The 16,688-nt window shown below is 35.8% G+C and overlaps 1 protein-coding gene across 1 annotated transcript in view; it reads left to right on the forward strand.

Annotated features, from left to right (window-relative positions):
• The window catches only part of LOC150088120 (uncharacterized), a 1,786,788-nt gene that overhangs the window by 688,095 nt on the left and 1,082,005 nt on the right, over nt 1-16,688 (forward strand). Inside the window, exon 16 of the mRNA XM_090370030.1 lies at nt 11,950-12,147. Coding sequence (XP_090226156.1) covers nt 11,950-12,147 — 198 coding nt within the window. The remainder of the gene's footprint in view (nt 1-11,949; nt 12,148-16,688) is intronic.

Raw genomic sequence — 16,688 nt, forward strand, 5'->3', positions numbered from 1 at the left:
AATTCTATCATTTTTGTTATTTTTTCATTATTTTATTATCTCATTACTTTTACTTTATATTTAGTTTCATATTTATTCTGTACAGGTGCCTCCATAGCCAGGTGGGAAGGAGCAGCAGTGCGTAGCACATGCTTCCTAATTAGACCGGGGTTCGAGCCCGTCACCACCAAATACTGGAGGATGCGGAAAGGTCAGGGAATGACCACCGCATATTCCCGGAGCAATATGGTCTTAGTTGCTAATGCTCCTGAAAACCAAAATAACAAACAATAACCATTATTTCTTACATATAAGTTACATATTCTAACCTGATATATATATATGCTTTTCCATTGTAAAAGGTGTGAAATTTGAAACTGCTGTGGTTCCTGATTAAAACAGCCATACTACACCTCACGGGTCCTTTTCATACATAACCTGAATAAAAAGTAACTGTTCACTTCCGAAACTGTTCAAGTAAAACTGCATCTATATTTAGGAAGGTACTGAAAGTTTTAGCCATTTACCAGCAATTAATTTTCAATCAATATTTTGAAGCTTCACCTGTCAGGTTAATTCCTTTTGAAATGTAATGGAAGAAACAGATTGTATCTCTAAAGATGAATTGAAAGGATGATTTTAGAAGCATTACTATCAGAATTGAGTCTAGTTAAATGCTTAATCCATACATTGTTCTAAATTAAAAAGACATTAAAGCATGAGAATTAAGAAAAATTGGTTAGTTATTAATAAAATAATTTTTTAATGGTTAATAAGATTGTTAATTTCCAAATCAGTTCCTCTTTATTAAGGTTTATATGCAGCATTTTTATAAAATATGATGTTTTATAAGTATACTTCCTTGCATTGTTTTCTTAATATTACTACTAATACTAAAAGTAATGATTAAATTATTAGTATTAGTATTAATCAATACAATGCATGGAAGCCAAGTTTTTCCTGCATTAACCAAAAAAAAAAAAAACCCCACCCTATCTAGACCTATATATTTCCTTCTTGCAATAGGTACTAATCCACAGCTGTGAATTTAATCAATCAAGCCATCGAACTTCACTACTCATGGAAGCAGCTTATTCCAGTTATTAGAAATACTTTGACTGAAGCAAAATTTCTTATATCTATTCCTGGTTATTTTGAATTTATGCTTCCTTTTTCTTTTAGTGTGATTTAATACCATAAAAATTTTGCCTTCATTCATTTTAGCATTAACATTAGCAAAGGCACATAATACAAGAAAGCAAACTTATATAGCATCAGCCAAAAAAAAAAAAAAAAAACCCTTATTTCACCCATCCACTCGCTCCAAATGTGTGTCAAGTTCTGAATTGAATCTCTTTAAGCTATCAACTTATACAATGACAGATGGAAGTTTGTTCCAGCAATCAACCACCCGCTGGCTAAAGGAAAACTTCCGCACATCTGTCCTACAACAGTCTTTCTTCAATTTGAATTTATGCTCTCTCAGGCAATTATTCTGAGCAAGAGGAAGAATCCCATCAGCATTGAGCATGCTCAAACCGTTCAAGGCTTTATACACCTCAATCAGATCACCTCACAGGTGCCTAGTCTCCAAACGAGGCAGTGTTAGGTGGGTCGGAAAACTGCTAGTTGGGGGGGATACAAGGACTAATAGATTAACAGTAGCCACTGGCAGAGGTGGAAGTGATTCTTGCACTGCTTCTATTGAAATGAGCAGAAGCCTGGAAAACAAGATGCAGGATATTTCAGAGACTGCTGGTAGTCATTGCGGTACAAGTAAACACATGGGTTGTGTTAGGGTAGCTAAGAATAGAAACAGGTGCATGTATACTTGCGTGTACACCAATGCTAGGAGTTTGGTAAATAAATTTGATGAATTTGAGGTATTGCTCAAAACATCAAAGGCAGATATTGTTGGGATATCAGAGACGTGGTGTCACACAGATATAAGTAATGCGGAACTGGAATTTGGGGAATACAATGTGTATAGAAAGGATAGACAGGACAGGAGGGGAGGAGGGGTTATGCTATTAATTAAGAAACACATAAAGTCCAAGGAAGTGAAGCCAGTCGACATCGATGGACAGGGCAGTGTCGAGTCAGTCTGGTGTGACATAAGCATAGGGAAATCAAAATTGAGAGTAGGAGTGTGCTATAGGCTTAATGACTCTGATGAGTATAATAAGATATTGTACAGGGAAATAGAGTGGGCCAGTAAATCAGAGAGTCTTATAATGGGGGATTTTAATTTCCCAGATATTGACTGGAATTTGTGGATTGGTCACTCGCACACTAGCAAGGCTTTTGTGGATTTATTGGATGATTGTTTTCTACATCAGCATGTTCGTGAGGCAACAAGAGGGAGCAATACTCTTGATCTGATTATCAGTAGTGATTCTTCATGCATTAAGAATCTGCAGATAAATGAACCACTAGGTGGCAGTGATCACAGTGTGTTGAAGTGGGATTTACTCAAGGAGGTAACTACCATCAGAGGTAAAGAGAAGGGTTTTTGTTTTCGTAAAGGCGACTATGATGGTCTGAGACAGTATTTAAATTCTATACAGTGGGACCAACTGATGATGTTACCAACAGCAAACTCAAAATGGGAAGCATTCGAGGAACTAATCTTGGAGGCCACCAGGCTTTACATACCAACTAAGAAATATTGTTCAAGGTTTAGGCCTAAATGGTTGTCAGATGAACTAATGAGACATGTGGCAGAGAAGAAAAATGCATGGGATACATACAAATTAATGGGTGACATGGAAGCCTATGATAGATATAAGTTGGTCTGTAACCAAGTCACAAAGGAGATTAGGCAGGCAAAGGCAGACTACGAAAAATCCTTGGCAAAGGATGCAAAGAAAAACAGAAAAGAGTTCTTTACATATTTGAACTCGAGAAGGAAAGGGATGAATTAGATTGGTCCACTGGATATTGATGGTTCAACAGTTGAGGATCCTGCTCAGGTGGCTAACAATCTAAACGAGTATTTTGCATCTACATTCACGCATGAGGAGTTATTCAGGAAGGAGAATGATGTAGGTATGATGTTTTTATGGTGCATAGGTGATTAAGGCCATAATGCACCAAGCTCAATAATTAAATAAGACACAGGTGTTCATGAAGGTATATTAGGCTTAATGTCTAAGTTTTCAGATGATACGAAGGTTTTTCAGGGTGATTAATGGCAGCAATCAGGTTGAACTACTGCAACAAGATCTAAAAAAAAAATAGGCAAACAGGCTGAGAAATGGTGTTGAAGTTTAACATTGAAAAATGGTAGGTACTGCATGTGGGAAGCAGTAATCTCAGATTAATATACCAACTGTGTGGTACGTGTGGTACTACACTTAGGGTAGCAGAAAATGAAAAATACCTGGGGTAATCATGCAATCAGATATGAAGTTCTCTTAGCAGTGCAGACAGGCTACTAGGAGATCTCATGGGATTTTGTCTATGATAGGTTGGGATATGCCTAATATGAGGCCTGTAGGCCTCGTTTTAGGAAGGGTGTTGATCTGCAGGAGAGGTGCAAAGAAGGGAAATGAGATTGGTGAAGGGAATGGAAAGGTGGTCTTTACTATTCTTGGTGAAGAATTTCTTGGTCTTACCAAGAAAGGCTTCAGTTCTGAAAATTGGAATGTTTGGAGACTAGACACCTGCAAAGTGATCTGGTTGAGGTATTTAAGGCTTTGAATCGATTGACAAGCTCAGTGGTGATGCCATTCTTCCTCTTGCTCAGACTATACCCATGAGGAGACATAAATTCAAATTGAGGAAAGATGGGTGCAGGATAGATGTGTGAGGCTTGCCTTCAGCCAGTTGATGGCTTATTGTTGGAACAAACTTCCATTTGTTGTGGATTTTTTTTGGCTGATGCTTTATGAGCTTGCTTTCTTTCATCATATGCCACTACTATTACTAGTACTACTGATAATAATAACTATAAATTTTCCAATTCACCTAACATTATCTCAATAACATCCTTGCCCCACTTCTACTCAAGTGTATCCCATGTCATAAGAATCACTGGCTGTGCTGTGAAAATAAACTTTTTCCAATCTCTCCAGGGCCAAATTTATTGATAAGGCTCTCATCATGAACTTCCTTCTATCGTGTCTTGGCAAAATTACAGATAGTTATTAAATTAAGAAGGATAACGACAAATACAAAACTGCACTGACCTATGATGCAAACAGAACTGTTACAAAAGCTTAAATAAATGAATAGTTAATGTACAGGTTCCAGATGAGTAATTGGATGCAAATGCCACCAAAATGAAGTAGATGGAAAATGTGCATAATCTAAATAATTTGGTCTATGCCATCGCATACCAGGAGATCTCATGGGATTTTGTCTATGATAGATGTTTTCTGTCTAAGAAATCACTTAAGCTTTCCGTAATCACTCCTAAGGGTAGGGTCACCCCATAAGAGGAACCCAAGAAAATATTTTCCAAATAATTTTGCTAGAAATCCTAATTTTACACTACTTTAAAACAAAAAAAAAAAACCTCAAATTCTAAAACAATTGCTTAATGGAACATTATCTGGCCTGAGAATTGGTCCTACCAGATTGGATACTAGATATTTGTCTAACTCATCTGAGCATAGCTTTGGCCATGATTAAGATTTCTTGTTCTATAAATTCTATAATACTGGATTGTAGGCAATGATCAGGCCTAGAATATTGTTACCTCCAGTTCTTTCCATGGTTTGCTGTTATAGATAATATTCATCTAGTTTAGGGATCCCCAACTTTTTTTGTTTGATAGTGAGCCACATTTAAAATCCAAAATATCTAGACATATTATGAAAATAAAAGTTACCACAGAAAATTCACAGTAAAGTACATTTTCTTTAAAGTTTAATTTGTTACATAATACATTTAGGGCAATAGCCTCAGTTTACATTGAAGGTAACTAACATATAAGTTAGTGCTAGAACTTTAGCATTAGTAGAGGCATACGATGCAAGAAAGCAAGCTTATATAGCATCAGCCAAAAAAAAAAAAAAAAAAACCCTCCATTTGTTTCAAATGCATGTCCAGCTCAGCTTTAAATTTATTTAGGCTATCAACTTCCACAACAAAACATGGAAGCCTGTTCCACCAATCAGCCACCTGCTGGCTAAAGGCAAACTTCTGCACATCCATTCAACAACTGTCTAGAATCTCATCAGCATTCAGCTTGCTCAACCCATTCAAGGCCTTATACACTTCAATCAGATCACCTCGCAGGTGCCTATTCTCCAGGTGCTGCAATTTGCAGAACTTAAGCCTTTCTTGATAAGTGCACCCCTTTGTTCCCCCTCACCAATCTTGTTGCATTTCTTTGTACTCATTCTACCAACTCTACATCCTTCCTAAAATGAGGCTCCAGACATATACACAGTACTCTAGGTGTGGCCTGACCATTGCCTTGTACAAAGAGATAATCATCTCCTTTTCCCTAATAGCAAAATGTCTGTATATTTTTGACTATACCCCATGACCTGCTCTGGCAACCTGTCGGCACTGCTCAGAAAATTTCATATCTGACTGCACAATTACTCTGAGATCTTTTTCATTTTCTTTTGCCCTAAGTGTAGTACCACATAGTTGGTACGTTTTTCTGGGGTTACTTCTATCCATATGCAGTACTTTGCATTTGTCAATGTTAAACTTCAGTTGCCACTTCTAAGCCCATTTTCCCAATTTATCTATATCTAGTTGGAGTAGCATGCTGTGTTTACTGTCGTTAACAACTCTGCCAACCTTTGTATCATCTGCAAACTTGGACATTAATCACGATATAACTTTGTCAATATCATTGATGAATACACAAAACAACAATGTGCCCAGCACCGAACCCTGGGGGACTCCACTAATAACATTAGTCCACGAAGTGCAGTGTCCATTGATGATCACTCTCTGTCATCTTCCACTCAACCATCCCTTAATGCCATACCTCTCCAGTTTGTACAGCAGTCTTCCATGTGCAACAGTATCAAAAGCTTTCCTGAAATCCAAGTACAGTAAGTTCCAGTTATAAGGATCATGTTTGCAAATGATCTTTAAAACTTGATCCTGCTCAGGTAGCTGACAAACACAATGAGTATTTTGCATCTATATTCACACATGTGGAGTTATTCAGGGAGGGGAATGCTAGAAGTTTATCAAATTCTGGAAGGGAATTAAATGATTTTGTAATAACCGAGAGCAAAGTGGAGGAAAAATTCGGTGAAAAGCACCTGAGGTAGATGGGATCTATCCAGTTATATTAAAGGAGGCAGCAAGGAAGTAAGCAAACCCTTAGTCATAATTACGAGAGCTTACTTGGACTCAGGAGGTCCTCATGGACTGGAGATGGGCAAATGTGACCACACTTCGTAAAGGAGGATCAGAGGTGACACAAGTAATTACACACCTGTTAGTTTAACTTCTGTTCCAGAGAAATTAAGGGAGACACTAGTTAAAGAAGCACTGCAGATCATCTAGACCAGTGGCCTCAAACTGACTGCCTGCGGGCCGCATTCGGCCCCCAAAGCAATTTTACATGGCCCGCGAATACATTTCAATTATGTATTTGTTGTATATACGGTGCTTATAGTTTTAGAGACATAGAGATATGGACTGAGCTTATGTGTGCAACTGCTATTGAAGGAAAAAGAGATAGAATGAATATGTTGGGGCTTTGTCTTTGTCACTGTATGCTTGTATGCCAGGCCACGTGACTGAGGTACGTTGGGAGAACTTCCCATGGTGGTACAATCAGTAACTTTAGTTCACCAAGCGACAGTTGGTGGTGCTTTAGTATTCTGGTATTTCTGATTTTGTCTGTTGAGTTGGTACTTCTGATATATATTTTCCTTGAGTCAGTCACTAGTTGGTTAGCTGGATGCACAGCTGTGCAGTTCATATTGCTATATAGATGGAGACAAACTAAAGTATGGCTTATAAAACCTGATTATTTGTGCTTGTTGTTAGGTCTACAATGTAGATCTAACAATAAATGATCGGTATTGATATAATGTAGATTGTACATTATATCAATACCTATCGTTTAGAATTGTGCATAACTTTTGAGTGTTGCTTTCATACGAAAATTCATCTTGTTAAATTAAAGTTGTAAATAAAATTATAATAGTGATTTTAATTAAGAGATTAAACTGCAAACCATGTCTTTAACAAAGGGTAAAAGAAAAGTGGACGAAGAAGGACGTGTTGTTCAAGATAAATGGGAAATTATGTACTTTTGTGGTGTTGTGCACAATAAAATTGTATGTTTTATTTGTAATAAGGGAATATCAGTTCCAAAAGAATACAATTACGTCGCCATTATGAAAGGAATCATAAAGAAAAATTTGAAATGTTGGAAGACAAATTGAGGGAAGAAAAGTTACAGTTTCTGAAATCTGGCTGAAGCAAATAAATCCAGTGAAGCAACAGTTCCCGCAAGTTTTGCTCTCATGCACATCATTGCAAAACGATCAAAACCATTTACTGATTGCAAATTCCTTAAAGATTGTTTGATTAAGTCTGCTGAACTTCTTTATCCTGACAAACAACAATTATTTAAAAATATTAGTTTGTCAGCCAACACAGAAGCAGAACGTATTAACGAAATCATAACTGATTTACAATATCAGTTAAAAGAAAAAAGTATAGATTTTGGAGCATTCTCAATAGCAGTTGATGAGAGTACTGACATCACAGATATAGCACAACTTGCCATTTTCGTACGAGGTGTTACTGATGAATTTGAAGTAATTGAGGAATTATTGGAAATAATTTCTATGAAAGGAAAAACTGGTGCACAGGGTATTTTTTCTGAAATAAAAACTATAATAGATAAATATAAATTAAGTTGGGATAAAATGGTTGAATTTGCAAGTGCAGCTGCTATGGTTGGTAAAAAAAATGGAGTAGCGGTAAAATTAAGAAATATAGTGAAAGAAGAAAAATTTGAGAATAATTTTTGCACTATACATTGCATTATTTATCAAGAAGCGCTTTGTGCCAAAAGTTTGCAGATGGATAATGTTATGGAAACAGTAATCCGTGGATGAGCTCTGAATCATCGAGAATTTGTTGCATTCTTTGAAGAAATTGAAAGTGAGTACGGAGAAAGGGTTTATTATAACGAAGTGAGGTGGTTAAGTCAAGGAGCTGTATTAAAATGTTTTTTTTTGATTTAATAAAGGAAATCAAAATTTTCATGACACAAAAAAATAAAACCATCGACAAGCTACATAATGATACATGGATGACAGATTTAGCATTTCTTGTTGACTTAACCAGCCATTTAAATATTCTCAATAAAGAGCTGCAAGGAAAGAATAAACTTATCACTGATATGTATGCTTGTATTAAAGCTTTTAAAGTTAAATTGCAATTATGGGAAACACAACTGGAATCAAAAAATTTCGTACATTTCCTACATTGCCTTGAATGGGTTCAGCATGCTGAATTCTGATGGGATCCTTCCACTTGTTCAGATTACGAACCTAAGGGGGCATAAATTCAAATTAAGAAAGGACAGGTGTAGAATAGATGTGTGGAAATTTGCCTTTAGCCAGCGGGTGGTTAATTGCTGGAACAAACTTCCATCTGTCGTTGTGGAAGTTGATAGGTTGAATAAATTTAAGGAGGAACTGGACAGGCATTTGGAGGGAATGGTGTGTTTTTTTTTTTTTTTTTTTTTTTGGCTGATGCTGCATAAGCTCATACGTTTGCTTTCTTGCATCACATGCCACTGCTACTACTACTACATCTTAAATCCTGCCCTGTTATTTCAAATGAAAAATCTCAAGGATATGCAAGAAAAATACCATTATTACGACAAAAATTTGAAGAAAGATTTAAAGATTTTAATGATTTGGAGTCCGATTTTACATTATTTTCATTACCATTAAAAATGAACATGAATAACGCACCAGAAAATCTACAAATGGGGCTAATTAATTTACAGTGTTGTATAAATCTTATTCAAAGATTTCAAGATACAAATTTGATTAACTTTTACTCATACTTGTCAAAAGATAAATACCCTCAGTTATGAATTTTTGCAATAAGAATAATCACTTTGTTTGGGAGTACATTTGTATGTGAACAGTTTTTTTCACAGTTGAAAATTAATAAGTCTAAGAAAACAACCCGATTGACCAATGAGCATCTACGATCCGTGATGAAGATAGTTTCTAGTAATTTTTCTCCAAGGCTACAAACTTTATCAGAATCGAAACACCATCAAGTGTCAAGTTGTAGTAAGAAATAAAGAAGTTTATAATTATTTACATATAAACATATGTATTTTTTTCTGTATGTGTCAAAGAAAAATTTAATAAATAAAAGAAAGAGAATAGGTTGAGAAAGAGAAGGAGAATTTCCAAACTTATTGTAAACTTACACGCAACACACCACACACATGTGTTATTCGTAACACCAGGTTATAAAGGGGTTGTATCCATACATTAGGGGTAAGTATGGTGCAATATATATATATATAATTATTCTTTTGTATTATGATGGTTCAATTCGCATTTTATTTTTAATATTCTATTATAGTAGTTTTATTTAATTTCTTTCTAGCTTTTTCTGTTGTCCCAGTAGCTGTTTTAGCAATGCATGGGTACAAACAGAGTACCTATTATTATTCTTTTGTATTATCATTCTATTGTGGTTTAATTCGTCTTTGTTCATCATTAATGTCATTGTTTTTCGCCATGATGGCTAATTAAACATTGTCCTTGCCGGTGTTTTTTACCTATAGATATTATAGTTAATAATATCTATAATGTATTAACTATAATTAATTAATTAATTACAGTATTTAACTACAGTAATTAATTAATTAATTAATGTAATTAATTAATGTATAAATAATGTATTAACTATAATATCTATAGGTAAAAAACACCGGCACACGGACAATGTTTAATTAGCCATCATGGTGAAAAACAATGACATTAATGATGAACAAAGATGAATTAAACCACAATAGAATGATAATACAAAAGAATAATATATATATATATATATATATATATATATATATATATATATATATATATATATATATATATTCACTCTCATTTTGTTAAAAAAAAAAAAAAAATTCCGGCCCACCAGCTGCTTTCAGATCGTGCATTTGGCCCACATGCAATTTGAGTTTGAGACCACTGATCTAGACAAGACTGCAGTTATAGTTCACACACAGCATGGGTTTGTTAAGGGGAAGTATTGTTTGACTAATTTGATTAGATACTACAATGTGGTCACAAAGGAACTGGTTGCAAAAAATAATTTTTATATCATATACTTGGATTTCAGGAAAGCTTTTAATACTGTTGTGCATGGAAGACTGCTATACAAATTGGAACGGTATGGCATTAAGGGCAAGTTGCTGCAATGGTTAAAGGGATGGTTGAGTGTTAGTCAGCAGAGAGTGGTAATCAGTGGACACTGCTCTTCGAGGACTAATTTATTAGTGGAGTTCCCCAAAGTTCGGTGTTCGGTTGTCTATATTTATCAATGATATTAATAAAGCTGTATCGGACTTAATGGGCAAATTTGCAGATGATGCAAAGGTTGGAAAGGTTGTTAATGACAGTACACTGCTGCAAAAGAATCTGTCAAAGTTGGGCAGATGGGCTGAGTGGTGTCAAGTGAAGTTTAACATTGACAAATGCAAAGTACTGGATATGAGTAGCAGTAACCCCAGAGTAACATACTAACTGTGCGGTACTACACTCAGGGTAGTGGAAAATGAAAATACACCTATGGGATTATTGGGAAGTCAGTTATGAAGTTTCCAGAGCAGCTCATGGAGTCTTGTCAATGATATTGAGTAAACTTTGCTAGCAGAGATAAGGAGGTTATTATCCTTTTGTATAAGGTAGCAATAAGGCCACACATTGAGTACTGCATACAGGTCTGGAGCTCTCATTTTAGGAAGTATGTAGAGCTTCTGGACGTGTACAGAGAAGAGCATCAAGATTTGTGAGGGCAACAAAGGGGGGTGCTCTTACCAAGAAAGGCTTAAGTTCAGAAAATCACAGCATCCGGAAACTAGGCATTTGCAAGATGATCTGATTGAGTTGTATAAGGCTCTGAATGATTTTAGCACTCTCACTGCTGATGGATTCTTCCTCTTGCTCAATGAACTTGAGAGGGCATAAATTCAAATTCAGGAAAGACAGTTGCAGATTTGATGTACAGAAATTTGCTTTTAGCCAGTGAGTGGGTGATTACTGAAACAAACTTCCATCTGTTGCTCTGGAAATTCATAGCTTAAATTGATTCAAGGGAGAACTGGATAAACTTTTGGAGCAAATGGATAGGTGAAATGGGAAGTGGGTGTGTTTTTTTTTTTCTTTCTTGCATAATATGCCACTACTAATGCTAGTGACTTTGAAACTCCCATGTTTATATCCATCTACGTTGGATAAATTATAAATTAGTCTACTATAAATTAGTCTATGTTGTAGACTAATTTATAGATTTCTGTGTATATATCAGTATGATGGATATAAACATGGGAGTTTCTGATGTAAAACAAATATAGGTGTCACTAGCCAACTTGGAATACTAATCAGAAAAAAAGCTGAAAAACATCACTTGGTTAAGTTACCACCTCAAATACAAAATTTCATGATTTTTGAGTGGTAGCTGGATTAACCCAATTTTTTAAAAAATCATCAGAAAATGGTTGTTTCCAGATCTTGGAGGTTAAACTGTCCTTTTGTACTATAATTTCTTGCTGCACCCTTAACATTTCCAATAATTTAAAATGAGGCTTCATAGGTAAAAAGGTTGCCAACCCTCACATTAGATAAGCCACACTGTAAAAATTGTTAAAATTGTAAAAATTGCATAAATGGATATTTTGATTTATTTACGAACATTTAACTGTATGACAGTAATTAACAATTATGGTATTATTGATAATAATAAATATTATAATAATAATTAAAATTTTTTCAGAACTGTCTTACTCCATTACATCTTTGTGCTCAAGAAGACCGAGTCAATGTTGCTACAATATTAGTTAAGCATGGAGCTGAAATTGGACCACAGACAAAAGCAGGTTATACTCCTTTGCATGTGGCATGCCACTTTGGACAGATCAATATGATTCGTTTTCTTTTGCAGCATGGAGCTGATGTAAATACAACAACAACAGTGAGTAAAATTCATTCTTCTAACATTGAAAACCCCATTAATTTATCTTTTGATATTGTTTCTTCTTTTATGATGATTTCTGATATTCATTTATTGATGTTGATTACAAAGAGGATGGTTAATGATTGTAACTAGGGTAAAATGTTTCAACAATATTTAGATAAATTATTTATAATATGGTGACTAAAATGCAAAACTGATAAATGTAAGATTCTGCATTTAGTTAACAGTAATCACACCACCATCCCTTTATACTTAGTAGTAACTTATCCTTAGTGCCACACTCCTCCAATTTGTTTAGTAGTCTTTAATATGCAACAGTATCAAAAGCTTTTCTAAAATCCAAGTAGATGATATGAAAACTGTTTTTTGCATCAATTTCCTTTGTTACTGCATAGTATGGGAGGAAACAAGAGGAAGCAATACTCTTGATCAGTATCAGCACTGGTCCTTCATGCATTAAGAACCTGCAGGTAAAAGACCCACTGAGTGACAGCAATCATATTGAACTAAGATGGAATTTGATTAAAGACATAAATACTCTCAAGAGTAAAGGGAAAGGCTTTTGCTGTTGAAAGGAGGTCTGAGGCAATTTTTAAATTGTGTGCAGTGGGACCAATTGGTGATATTACCAACAACAAATTCTAATGGGAAGTATTCAGAGAAGTAATCAAAGAAGCTACCATGCTTTTCATACCAACAAAGAAATACTGTTCAAAGTTTAGACCTAAATCAATGTCAGAAGAACTATTTAGACATGTGGCAGAGAAGAAAAGTGCATGGGATACATATAAATTATCAGGGGATACAGAAGCCTATTGTAGATATAAATTAATGAGTAATCAAGTCACAAAGAAGGTTAGCATTAGCAAGGGCACACGATACAACAAATCAAGCTTATATAGCATCAGCCAAAAAAAAAAAAAAAAAACCCCTTATTTCACCCATTCCCTTGCTCCAAATGTTTGTCAAGTTCTGTCTTGAATCTATTTAAGCTATCAACTTCTACAACAGATGGAAGTTTGTTCCAGCAATCAACCACCTGCTGGCTAAAGGCAAACTTCCGCACATCTATCTTTCCTCAATTTGAATTTATGCCATCTCAGGTGATTATTCTGAGCAAGAGGAAAAATCCCATCAACATTGAGCATGCTCAAACCATTCAAGACTTTATACACCTCAGTCAGTACAGTCTGAGGTATATAGTCTACAGACACTAATTTGTGAAACTTAAGCCTTTCTTCATAAGAACAACCCTTTGTTCCATTCACTAATCTTATTGTCCTTCTCTGTACTCATTCCAACAGCTCTACATCCTTCTTAAAATGAGGCCTCCAGACCTGTATACAATACTCAAGGTGTGACCTGACCATTGCCTTATACAAGAAGATAATCACCTCCTTATCCCTGCTAGAAAAATTCCTGTATATCATTGACAAGACACCATGAGCTACCCTTGCAGACCGCCTGCACTGCTCGGAAAACTTCATATCTGCCTGCACAATTACCCCAGGTCCTTTTTGTTCTCTACCACTGTCAGTGTAGTACCACAGAGTTGATACATTACTCTGGGGTTACTGCTTCCCATATGTAGTACTTTCCATTTGTCAATGTTAAACTTCATTTGCCACCTCTCAGCCCATCTGCTCAATTTTTTTGTTGATCCTGTTGCAGCAGCATACTGTCATTAGTATCCTTAACAAACCCTGTCAAACTTCATATCATCTGCAAACTTGGACATTAAGCTTGATATACCATCATCAATATCATTTATAAATACAGAAAACAACAATGCACTTAACACTGAACTCTGAGGGACTCTACTAATAACATCAATCCACAATGAGCAGTGTCCATTGATTACAACCACTCTCTGTCTTCTTCCACTCAACCATACCTTTATCCATATCATCAATTTGCCTCCAATGCAACACTGCTCCAATATGTTTAGCAGTCTTCCATGTGCAACAGTATCAAAAGCCTTTTTAAGATCCAAATATATGATATCAGAGTTATTCCCTGCATCCATTTCCTTTGTGACCACATCATAGTATCCAATCAAATTGGTCAAGCAAGACGTTCCCTTAACAAAACCATGCTGTGTCCGAGCTAAAACTGAAGATGATCTAGATGATCCTGCAGTGCTTCTTTAACCAGCGTCTCCATTAATTTTTCTGGAACAGATGTTAAACTAACAGTTTATAATTACTAGTGTCGCCCTTGTGTCATCTAGATGATCCTGCAGTGCTTCTTTAAACAGTGTCTCCATTAATTTTCCTGGAACAGAAATTAAATTAATAGCCTATAATTACTTGTGTCTCTCCCTTGAGTCCAAAGGGTACCTCACTTGAGTCCAAAGAAGCTCTCATAATTATGGCTAAGGGTTTGCTTACTTCACTTGCTGCCTCCTTTAATATAACTGGATAGATCCCATCCACCCCAGGTGCCTTTCTTGTGTTGATCTTCAACAATTTCTCCTCTACTTTCCTCTCAGTTATTACAAAATCATCTAGCTCACTACCAGAGTTTAATTCATTCCCCTCTGGGAATGAATGAGTTTAATTCATTCCCCTCTGGGAATGAATTAAACTCTGGCATTTCCCTCCCTGAATAACTCCTCATGTGTGAATGTTGATGTAAAATACTCATTTAGTTTGTTAGCCACCAGAGCAGGATCATCAACAGTTGAACCATCGATGTCCAGTGAACCAAACTGATTCATCCCTTTCCTTCTAGAGTTTAAATAGGTAAAGAACTCTGTGCTGTTTTTCTTTGCATCCTTTGCCAAAGATTTCTCATAATATGCTATTGCCTGCTTAATCGACTTTGTGACTTGGTTACAGACCAGCTTATATCTATCATAGGCTTCTATGTCATCCATTAATTTATGTGTCCCATGCATTTTTATTCTCTGCCCTATGTCTCATTAGTACATCAGACATCCATTTAGGCCTGAACCTTGAACAATATTTCTTAGTTGGTATGTAAACCTAGTAGCTTCCAAGATAAATTCTTTGAATGCTTCCAATTTTGAATTTACTGTTGGTGATGTCATCAGTCGTATCCACCTTTTTGTTGTGGAAGTTGATAGCCTAAATTTAAGGCTGGAGCTGGACAGGCATTTGGAAAGAATGGAGAGGTGAAATGGGAGGATTTTTTTTTTTTTGGCTGATGCTGCATAAGCTTGCTTTCTTGCATCATATGCCTCTACTTATGCTAATGCTAACTCTTTGCAGGGAGTAATCTCCGAGTGGGATCTCATACACATTACTGAAGAGGAAATGAGCAACGAACTCCAAAAACAGGGAGTGACGAATGTAAAGGGAATTCTTTATTCAGATTGATGGAAATACATTACCCAACAAAACCTTAACCTGACATTTAACACAAAAAAAAAAAAAAAAAAAAAAATCCCACCTACTGTAAAAGTAGGATATTTGAACTGCCAAGTAAAAGCATATATCCCAAATCCTTTGCGCTGTTTCAAATGTCAGAATTTAGGACACTCACAGACTGCATGTAGAAATACACTGACATGTGCTAAATGTGAATCCAAATAACATCAGATTGATGACTGCCCAGTCCCAATCCCAAAGAAGAAAATCCTGCCTACTCCAGAACATGTGAAAGATGGAAAAAAGAAATACAGAAATACAAAACAGACCACAATATTACATACCAAGAAGCAAGAAAAATGGTCCAGCTGCTATAACCAGTAGACCAAGGTATGCACAAGTAGTGACTAAATTTAAATCGGTGGAATGCCAAACTGAAATCTCAGTTCCTCCAAATGAATCTTTTTCTCCACAGGTCAAACACTTACCTCAAGAAAAACAACAAGATAAACATGAGAAAACAGTAAACACACTGATCTCAATTCCCTCAGTTTCTCCAACCTTGCAAAAGTGTAAGAGTAATGAAGAACCATGTAATCACGAACCTGCCTCCGAATTTATGGAATTTGAGAAAACAAGAAAGTTAGATGCTGAAGTGTTGGAAATTCATGCTGAAGAAGACGTGGTTACTGTAAAACCAGTATTTACCAAAAGAGATACAGTAAGACACAATAAAACAAAAGGCAACCACCCAATGAAAACAGCTCAAGGGGCTGAGCAAATATAAATAATGGATAAAATTATTCAGTGGAACTGTTGAGGATTACACACTAATTTTGATGATGTACAGTATCTGATCACCCAAGCGTTTCCATGGCCAAGCAATTCTTGTGCGATTGAAGAGCATTGTTCTCTAAGCAACTAGGTTCTCTTTTGTTTTTTCCCTTGCTTATTAAACTTTTTTCATTAAGTTGCTCTACTTTCTTAAAAGCACTAAGAAGAGAGCCCAGAAGAAGGAAAGAACCTTTTTCTTTAATTTAATTTGTCTTACTAACAGTACTAACCTATATGCTTGGCCACATGCGGCACTGCTCCTGCCTTCCTGTGGTTGGGCCAGTAACCTGGGCAGTAAAAATATACCCCCAGGGCTAAAAGGAGCTAACATGGATACGAGCAGTTCTCTATCTTTAGAGCTATCAAGCTTAA

Source organism: Mastigoproctus giganteus, chromosome 3 (assembly GCF_048544385.1).
Source record: "Mastigoproctus giganteus isolate SK-2022 chromosome 3, ASM4854438v1, whole genome shotgun sequence".
NCBI classification, from domain to species: domain Eukaryota; kingdom Metazoa; phylum Arthropoda; class Arachnida; order Uropygi; family Thelyphonidae; genus Mastigoproctus; species Mastigoproctus giganteus.